This window comes from Parus major, chromosome 5, assembly GCF_001522545.3.
Source record: "Parus major isolate Abel chromosome 5, Parus_major1.1, whole genome shotgun sequence".
NCBI classification, from domain to species: domain Eukaryota; kingdom Metazoa; phylum Chordata; class Aves; order Passeriformes; family Paridae; genus Parus; species Parus major.
This window is the reverse complement of record NC_031774.1, coordinates 58,828,022-58,837,678: the sequence shown is the minus strand read 5'-3', so window position 1 is coordinate 58,837,678 and position 9,657 is coordinate 58,828,022. Positions and strand designations below refer to the sequence as shown.

Below are 9,657 nucleotides of genomic sequence, written 5' to 3'. Positions count from 1 at the left end.
TCATCAGTCTGAATGCCAGCAGGGCTGAACCCTGCCTAGAAATGTAAAAATGCATCTCCATCATAAATAGTCCATGACCATTATAAACTGCTCAATTGAAAATACTTCATTCACCTACAAGACTGTTTTTCATCACCAGCTTTAGGGCCAAAACTCAGTTCTGGTTTTAATTCAACAGACAAGAAGGATCCATAGGGCTGGATGGAGATTCCATCCCTCTGTCTGCCTTGCAACTCCACCTCCATGGTGCTGTCCTGGCAAAACAATCCATCATAAATCCAGTGCCTACAACTGCCACCAATGCATTTGGGTTGTGATTGAATGCAAGAGAAACTCATGTGCACGTGAAGAATAAAAAGTTTCCTCAAACAATCTGGAGTAGAAGGCAATTGTTTGGTATTCTGAAATAACAAACCTTGCAAAGAACCTGCCTTCAGCAAATGTTCTGGCTCGGAGCAGTCACCATTCACAATGTTTTCTATCAGTGGTTTTTCAACTGTTTTAACAACCCCAAAGAAAACAAACTCAAGTCTGGCTGAAGAACCAACCATGAGGAAAATCTATAGAAACTTCCAAAATCATGCTTGCCATTCTAGAAGTTTGTTTTCTGTCTCAAGTCACAACTGTTTCTCCAAACATTACACAATTTTATTTCACATAACAAGAACCTTCTATTCATATCCTCATTGTCAGGTGGTAACAATGTAGGAGTTCCATTTTCTACAAATATACAATTGAAAGGGTAGGGGAGGAAAAAAGAGAAGATGCTTGTAAATCTCAAAACTGCTCCACCTGTTATTTTTTAAGCTCCATAAACAACAACCTGGAAAAGTAAAATGATTCCTTGTGGGATGTTGTGGTGATATGACTGGTATAGGGCTCCCTCCTAAAGAGATGTGGGACAGCACATGAATTAATTAGGCTTATTAAAACTTCCAGAAACTGAGTTATGAAATGAGAAGTGACATGCTTTTAGCATCACAGATGACTGTCTGGAGTTATCAGTATTCTTCATATAATTTTGACAATTTGGACATGTCAGATCCGATTTTATCTCTTTGCAGGGAAAGGTCACATCTATAGAGCTTGTTTAGTCAAGGTTTATCTTTACCTAAGAGGATGTACCTTCAATCTCCTCCACTGCTCGCTTCACACCACTTCCCTGGCTGTCTCAGCCACACATTGACATTCATTCCAAGCTTTCACCTGATGTAAATCAATTATTTATTTTGTTCATGAAACCTGAGTGCTGAATGGCAGATAGAAGATGCCACATGTATGCAGCACTCCACTGTCCCCAGGGATGAGGGCTCTTCCCATGACCCAGGGACAGCAAAACCAGGTTAGGCTTAGCTGTACTTGTTTGGCAATTGGAATTTTAACACTTTACTGGTATGAAAAGTTATGAATTTGGGATATAAAGCACTTCACTTTGGTTGGTGCAGGCAGACACAAGACCCAGGTGTACCCAGAGGAACATCTGACCACAGTTCCTGGTCCAGTCAATTATCTAAAAGCCCAATTAAAATTCTGATTAAATCATACCTTACACCAATTAAGTCTTCCAAATTACATATTTGGACCTATGTCTGAAACTATTTTTATCCACCTTTATCCACAGGTCCCCAGTCTGTGAACTGACAAAGACTTCCAGAATGTAAAGCCTTGATGTTGATGCTCTCCTTTTTATATGTCAAAAGGACACTTTTGGCAGAAACCTAGTCTTTCCTACAAAATACACAACGAACAAGCTTTAGCACACCCCCATTCAATGTGCTGGGAAACAGCTCAGTTTAAGAATTTAAGAAATAAACAGACCACCCTAATAGGTAATCAGCCAATAAACACAGTTTTTGTCATTTAATTCTGGAAGATGTCAAGGGTAATAAGGAAATTCATAAGACTTCCCTAAGTATGGATTTGGGGTGCTTTTTCCCCAACCTTTTTCCTGTATCTAGTTCAAATTTCACACTTCCTATCCCTATTTATTTCTGCCACAGTTGTTATCACCATTTTAGATTCTGTGCAATACCATCATGATTTCCAGTACATGAAGGCACCCAAATTCCTGAGAATTCTTTTGATCTTTTCAAATAGTGACCAGGAGCATTACCATTGTTGCTCTTCTTATATTTATTTATCAGCCTCATGCTGCTGCTTCCATAAAGCTTCAATCCCCAGAGTGTTGCACATAATATCTAATGGGACCACAGCTAAAAACAAAAGCAAACAACATACCTGCTCCTTTGTGCTTTTGCTGAGTTATTAGAATCATGTTTGCAGCTACAGTGACTGGCTGTCCTCATGTTGCCTCAATCCTTGGGATGTATTTCTTCCCATAGTTCATCATAGTCTGCAACATCTGGATTGTTTTAATTCCACATTATGCTTCACTAACGTAATTTTTGTACCTCTGCTATCATATTCTGAGTTTTAATAAACTCATCTTCTCCTTGATCCTCTCATCATCTGTTTCTTCATTCCCTGAACCCATTCTAAATCCTGCCATTTCAAGCAATTTGCTCTTACAATCCTTTTCAGGGAGGTTTCAATAAAACTTCCAGCTGTGGAACCAAAGTTACTAATGTAAGGCTAAAATTTTAAATCTCCAAACCTGGAGATATTGCAATGGTCCTACTGGGAATCCCACCAAGTTCAAACCACTTGTGCCCAGCCATTCCTTTGACTTGAAACATCTTTGGAAGTCTCCATGACATTATCCTCGAAATTGATGCCAAAACTCAGCGTTTGTGCCTGGATCCTTCACAGCATAGCTCTGTGTGTCTAAACACAGGCTGTAGAAATGCCTTAATATCATTTTAAAAAACAAAATCCCACACTGTAATTTATGTAGTTGTTCTTCTTCATGGCCAGAGTTACTCACAGAATAAACCAGAAATTCTGAAAAAAGAGATCTACTAGAATGCCCTAAGCACAGGCAACACCCCAGCTCTTAAAAAGAGGGAGCCTAAAATATTTTGTCCTCTCTGGAGTGATCCTTCATGGTAGTTATTTTCAGACAAAAACTCCATGCAAGAGCCTTAAAAAAAACTATTTTACAGCATGATTAAAAGCAGTACCATGACAAGAATATTTGACTTCAAGTTCATGGCTTGAAAGAGCATAAATGGCTCATTTTCTGCTGTTACAAGGTCCTATGGTCTCTACACATAGAATTAACCACCCAAATCCTCCACAAGGCAACCGCTCAAGATCATCCCTGCTCTTGGATATTCTGTGAGTTTAGGCTCACATCCATCTCGGTGTTTTATCATGGAATCATAGAATGTTTTGGATTGAAAGGGAATTTAAAGCCCATCTTGTTCCACCTTCTGCCATCAGCAGTGCCTTCCAGTAGACCAGGTTGCTCCAAGCCCTGTCAAAGCCGACCTTAGAACATTGCCAGGGATGAGGCAACCACAGATTCTCTGGGCAACCTGTGCCAGGACCTCACCACCCTCACCAGGGAGAGGTTTTTTGCCAATATCCCATCTAACCCTGCCATGTATCTTTGTGAATTCATTCCCCCTTGGCCTATCACCTTCAAGAACCAGTGGGACTACTAGAAACAGGACAGTTTGAACATACCCGCGAGAGGAGCGGGAACCGCCCGCGGCCCTCCCCGGAGCCCTCACGGAGCCCCACCCCTGAGCGCTCGAGACCGGCTCTTCCCGCCTCGCCGCCTCACCCAATCAGCGCAGAGAACACCCAATATTTGCATATTAAAGTCCGACCCCACGGCTGACCAATCAGAGCACTCCTCTTATGAAGCCGGGGGAAGGCCTGCTTGGCTTTCCACGCACCCGCTGAGCCGCAGCTTCCCATTGGGCGACGGGACGGTGGGCGGGGCCTGTTTGAACGGGCGGCGGCGGGGAGCGGCGCCATGGTGAAACCCCTAAGGGAACGGGATCGGGAACGGGAGCGGGATCGGGAACGGGAGCGGGAGCGGGATCGGGATCGGGAACGGGAACGGGAACGGGAACGGGAACGGGAACGGGAACGGGAACAGGATCGGGAACAGGATCCTGATCCTGATACCGCCAAGGGTCGCGGCCCTATGGTGAGCCCTCCGCTCTCCCCGCAGCCCGCTGCGGCGCCAGCCGACGGCTTCGCCTCCTCAGACGATGAGGCCGCCGAGGAGGACCCGAGCCCGCTCCACATCTCCTGGTGAGGCGACAGCCGCGGGATCCTTTCCCTGACGAAATTGTATTAATTCGCTATCCGGAGAAACAGGAGGGTTTTCTCTTGGCAAGCGAAACCCGAGCCAGGCTCTGGTGACCTTCCAGGCTGAGGGTGGCCCAGTGGTGCTGGGGAACTGTCACTGGTTGTGGTTGGGGTTGGAAGGGGCCTCTGGAGACCCGCTGGTCCAACCCCCCGCCCAAGCGGGCTCACCCACAGCAGGAGGCCAAGGATCACATCCAGGTGGCTTTTGAATGTTTCCAGGGAAGGAGACTCCACGACCTCCCCGGGCAGCCCGTTCCAGGCCTCTGTTCTTTACTCACAAGGTACGGAGACACTGGCACAGGTTGCCCAGAGAAGCTGTGACTGCCCCATCCCTGGAAGTGTTCCAGGCCAGGTTTGATGGGGCTTGGAGCAACCTGGGATAGTGGAAATTGTCCCTGCCCATGGCAGGGGATTCGAACAAGATAGGCTTTAATGTCCCCTCCAACCCAAACCTTCTGTCACCCTCAATGTAGCATTTTTCCTCATATTCACTTCCCATGCTTCATTTTGTGCCTGTTGCTCCTCATCCTCCCATGAGACACTGGTGACAGGGTCTGGCCCCACCCTTTTGATTCCCCATCTAAAGACATTGATATATTTAAATCATTGAAATCTTCCCTTCTGATTTTTATTTATTTTACTTTTTATTTTCTGATAGGTTGTCTTTGTCTCCTCTCTACTCTTCAGAGTTCCTGGGATTATGTTCCCTGCCAGGTAAGAAGCATTCACTGAAATTTTCAGGAATATTTGAAAGCTGAAGGGGGTTAATACCTTGTACCCCAGAATTTTGTGTTGTGACTCCTTTTATAATCTAACCCTGGAATTAGTGTTTTGGAAACACCAAAGCTAATCTAGAGACTATCTTAAAGCAAGACCACATTTTTTAAAGTCATAAAATTAAACATAAATTTGACTGCATTTTTAACTACCAAAACTTCAGCCATGATGGATCTCCACTCAACTCTTAAGTGGTCTTTATTCATACCTTTTATTTGTTGGATGTGTTTTGTGGGGGGATTTTATGCTGTATCCTGAGTTAAAATATCCAAAACTTTTCATCTGGAAAACACAAAGCACCTTAAAACCTTGGGCAGATTTCTTTCTTTAATCCTATTACATTACAGTATTAAGCAGATAAGTTTAAACTGTCTTCTGTACCAGGGATTTACTTGCAAGAACAAGAACTGTGTTTTATTCAGGGTGTGGCTTTGTTGCTTGCTTTGCTTTTGGGGGGAAGCTGCCTGTGATCTGTTCTGCTGCAGCCATCCCATAAATGTCACTTACCTGGAGTGGTAATTGCTGTTCATAACTTGTTTCAGGTTGCAGGTTTAAGGATGTCAGAAGAAATCTCCAGAAGGATATAGGTGAGTCTTCTTTGTGTCAAGAGCAGTCCCATGAATATTCCATGACTATGGAATAAAAAGTTGGGATATTTCCAGGCAGGAGCTGCACAGTGCCCATGAGGCATCTTCAGAGCAGCTGGGATCAAGATGAATTACAATTCTTTTTCCCAGAGAAAAGTGAAATCGGGATAGAAAAGGTGGATTTATGTAAATATTTGTGCTGAGTATTCAGCTGTAAGCTCTGAAGAGCAGACATTAATAGCAAATCCCCACAGTGTTTGGGTGAGTCAAGCTCAGGAAGGAACTCCTGGCTGTGAGGGTGGGGAGGCCCTGGCACAGAGAAGCTGTGGCTGCCTCATCCCTGTCAGTGTCCATGGCCAGGCTGGATGGGCCTTGGAGAAACCTGGGATAGTGGAAGGTGTCCCTGCCATGGCAGGGGGTGGAACAAGATGGGCTTTAAGGTCCCTTCCAACCCAAACCATCTGTGATTTTAACTGGAGATGGGACAGAAACATACTTAAGTGGATAACAGGCTGTCCTGAGTGCTGATATGTTCTCCAGTGAGACTTCTTTCTGGATTCCCTCTGAACTGAGAAAATTCCTCTCCTGGATTACCTCAAGGGAAATGTGGGAGACACTCAGTGGAAGGAAAGGGTGCTCAAACCAAAATTGCTCACTCCTATTGTCTTAGCCCCAAAGATTAAACAAGAGACTCAGGACCAAAGTACTTAATATGTTTATCCTGAAGCTTGATAGGCTTTTGTTTATTTGCAAGTGTCTTAATCCATTGGCAGGAGAACTAAAGAACTGTGGGATCCAGGATATCTTTGTGCTTTGTACCAGAGGAGAGCTCTCAAAATACCGAGTACCAAACCTGCTCGACACTTACCAACAGCAGGGGATGTGTGTGCACCACTACCCCATTCCTGATGGGAATGCTCCTGACATTGCCACCTGCTGCAAGATCCTGGAAGAGCTCAGAACCTGCCTGGAAAATAAACAGAAAACAATGATACAGTAGGTTCTGGCTGCCTCCCTGTCACCCCACATTCCTGTGAAGGATGCTAGCTTCTCTCCAGATATGTGAGCAGGGGAAATAGGATGGTGTGAAAAGGCAGTTGCATTCTTTAGGGTTAGTTGATGCTGTGAAGATTGCTTGTTCCTCCTCCTGCAGCTATTTGGAGAGAATTCTTCCTTTCACATCAGAATGTCCCATTTCCCCTTGCTCTGTCCAGCAGGAGTTTTGAAGTGTGTTTTGAGTGGAGCCAGAGGGCTCCTTGCTCTAGCTGGATACCAGGTGTACACAGCCCTAAAGCACTTCTTTGTCAGAAGTTGTAACTACCCCATCCCTGGAAGTGTTCCAGGCCAGGCTGGATGGGGCTTGGAACAACCTGATCCTGTGGAAGGTGTCCCTGCCCATGGCAGGGGGTGGAATGAAATGACTCTAAGGTCCCTCCCAATCTAAACCATTCTATGATTCTATAACACCCCCCTGGACTATTTGTCAGAGACTCAATGGGTTCCAGCAGTGCAAAATTCACTCCTAATTTCCATGAACAGGTTAAAAGGAATTTATTTAGCTGAGCTCAGAAGAGAGGGGAAGAACTTTCCAAATTCCATGTTCCCTGAATGATCCCACTGACAGCTTCCTGTACAGACATCCACTGAGTCCTTGGTCTTCCTGCTAATGTAGAACCCTGCTGCTCTCCTCACAACTGTCTTCAAACCCTTAATCTGGAGTAGGATTTAAAGAAACTTCAGATTGTCCATCCTCTTGCTGTTCACTGTCCTCCTGTGCCTTTGGGACTATTACCAGGAATAAAGGGGAGCTTTAAAATTGAAGTTTCCATGGAAAGACACAGAAGGTCCAGAGAATAAATAGGATATATCCCTGTAGGTATAGAAATAGAATATAGAAAATATGGAGAAAATCTTGTTCTGACTTTCTCGTACTACTGCTCCTCTTGATTTTATTAAGGCAAGAGCTGTGTCCATATATTTATGTGTTTGGGGGGGGTCCCTGGGTGCTGCAGTTTGCTACAGCTTGTTACAACCAGATGTTCTTTTTTCTCCCAGCTGTTATGGTGGCCTTGGACGCTCATGTTTGGGTAAGCATTTGTATCTATGCCTGATTAACCCATCCCACAAACCCATGGAGCCAAATTCTGCTGGAAGCTTCACTGTGGATGCAATCAAACCTGCCACTACCACGAGCAGCCTGGTTAATAGAAAGGACATGAACCAATTCCTCTGCATCTTGTCTTCATCACAGTGTTGCCCTTTAAAGCTTTCAGGAGCGTTAGTTATTGTGTGTTCCCAGAAGGAAGGGGTGGTGATATGGCCAGAAGACACAAAGGGGAATGAACTGGGTGTGCTGGCACTTGTTCCTGAAAAGACAAGGAATTGCATCCCAGGACGTTCCTGGGAAGGCAGGGGGCAAATAGTGGGAGGGTTTTCACCTATTTCCAAAGCCCATAGGCTTAGGCAGGAGCAGCAGGCAGATAGGGCAGTGCCCAGAAATAGGATTCTACAAGAGATCCAAGAGCTCTGGGACCCGGCTAGTTTTGCCAGGGTGGTTTTCATGGGACAAATCAGTGGCTGTGTGCAGAGGCACTCAGCAGCATTCAGGTGTAAATATTTTCCTTTACAGTGGCTGCCTGTCTCCTGCTCCAGCTTTCGGACACCCTGGCACCTCAGCAGGTGATAGAGAGCCTCAGGAACCTGAGAGGATCAGGGGCCATACAGACCATCAAGGTAATGGGGCTGCAGCAGGTAATACACGGGTCCAACAGCAGCGAGAGCTCAGCCAGTCCCCTCCTTCACTTCCCAGAGAGATACCTTTCCAACAGCTGCTCTCTGGGGTTTGAGCTGTTTTCTGCTTTCAAGAAACAGCTTGTCCCAGGGAACTGGTGACTGGACAGGAGGAAAAGGCCTCAAGTTGTGCCAGAAAAGGTTTAAGTTGGATAATAGGGAAAATTTCTTCACTGAAAGGGTTGTCCAGCCCCGATACAGCTGCCCATGGCAGTAGTGGAGTCCCCATCCCTGGAGGAATTTAAAAGCCATGTGAATGCACTTGGGAACGTGGAGTAGTGGCAGCCCTAGAGTGCTGGGGAATGTTTGGACTCAAAGACCTTAGAGAGATTTTCCAACCTAAATGATTCCATGATTCAAAATAAAGCAGCATTGAATTCTGCCAACTCCCACCTCTGAGGACCATGTTTTGCATTACCTTGGGGTAATGTATCTCCTGTGGTCAGTATGGGGAACCACAGGATCCGAGTCAAGATCCATGGAATCTTTGACAGTGAAAAATCCCAGAGGATGTGGAGTAGGCACATGAAGAACAAATGAACCAGAGGGTGCAGTTTTCATCCAGGGATATCAAACAGCTTTTTAAGACAGGTGGTGCCTATTCTTAAAGTACAGAGCACTCACTGCAGACCTGGTTGTGCATTTCCAGCAGTACAATTTCCTCCATGACTTCCGGGAGAACCTGGCTGCACACCTGGCAACAAAGGACCCAGTGCTGAGATCAGCATCACGGTAGCTGATCCTGCCACGGGCATCTTTGTGTCTGTGTGGAAAACTCCTGGACAAGACACCTCTCTCCTGATCTTTCCTCAGTGCCACTGCCTATGTGACACAGCTGCTGCCTTCCAAATCCTTGTGTAAAGTATTGGGATGGAGAAGGAAATCCTAGAGAACATGTGGTGTCTTCCTCTCTTTGGTGATATTAATACTCACTGCCTGAAAAATACATGTACAAGTGTGTTTGTGTCCATTGCTGTTCTTCTGGGATAGTGGAGCTGGATAGAAATTCCATCTCTGGAGCTGTTTAAAAACACCCTCACACCCTCAGTTCTGCTGTAAAACAAAGCCAAGTCAAGCTGGAGCACTGACCCCTTATGAGCTTGTAACAACTCATTCTAAAATGTCACAGTTGTGCTCAATGTGTTGAGGGGTATTTAGGAAGGAGTTCCTCGTTCCAAAAGCACGAGGTGTTGTACCACAAATCTGTGACAAACCAAGCTGGGGGTTGTAGGTGACTGTGGCAGGAAGACACTGCTGCAGCTGCGTGGGTGAGCTGGCA

General features: G+C 45.5%; 1 protein-coding gene across 3 annotated transcripts; it reads left to right on the top strand.

Annotated features, from left to right (window-relative positions):
* The first annotated feature begins 3,838 nt into the window (after window positions 1-3,838).
* On the top strand, window positions 3,839-9,338 carry CDKN3 (cyclin dependent kinase inhibitor 3). Of its 3 annotated transcripts, XM_015632028.2 has the most exons (8): window positions 3,839-3,886; window positions 4,085-4,167; window positions 4,883-4,938; window positions 5,544-5,588; window positions 6,362-6,584; window positions 7,644-7,675; window positions 8,218-8,321; window positions 9,028-9,338. In XM_015632028.2, exons 1-8 carry the CDS (start codon window positions 3,884-3,886, stop codon window positions 9,112-9,114), a joined length of 633 nt encoding a protein of 210 aa, XP_015487514.1. In that variant the 5' UTR covers window positions 3,839-3,883; the 3' UTR covers window positions 9,115-9,338. The 3 variants fall into 3 exon arrangements, with proteins under 3 accessions (XP_015487514.1, XP_018862653.1, XP_015487515.1); XM_019007108.2 differs by lacking the exon at window positions 3,839-3,886 and having other exon boundaries at window positions 3,958-4,167; window positions 9,031-9,338; XM_015632029.3 differs by lacking the exon at window positions 3,839-3,886 and having other exon boundaries at window positions 3,964-4,167.
* The last annotated feature ends 319 nt before the right edge of the window (window positions 9,339-9,657 follow it).

What these genes read in the sequence shown, in the direction of transcription:
- CDKN3 (XM_015632029.3), top strand. Translation starts at nt 4,058, where the DNA reads ATGGTGAGCCCTCCGCTCTCCCCGCAGCCCGCTGCGGCGCCAGCCGAC. An exon ending in AAACAGAAAACAATGATACA is followed by an intron (nt 6,585 to 7,643) that starts GTAGGTTCTGGC and finishes TTTTTCTCCCAG; the next exon opens with CTGTTATGGTGGCCTTGGAC. An exon ending in GGGCCATACAGACCATCAAG is followed by an intron (nt 8,322 to 9,027) that starts GTAATGGGGCTG and finishes GTGCATTTCCAG; the next exon opens with CAGTACAATTTCCTCCATGA.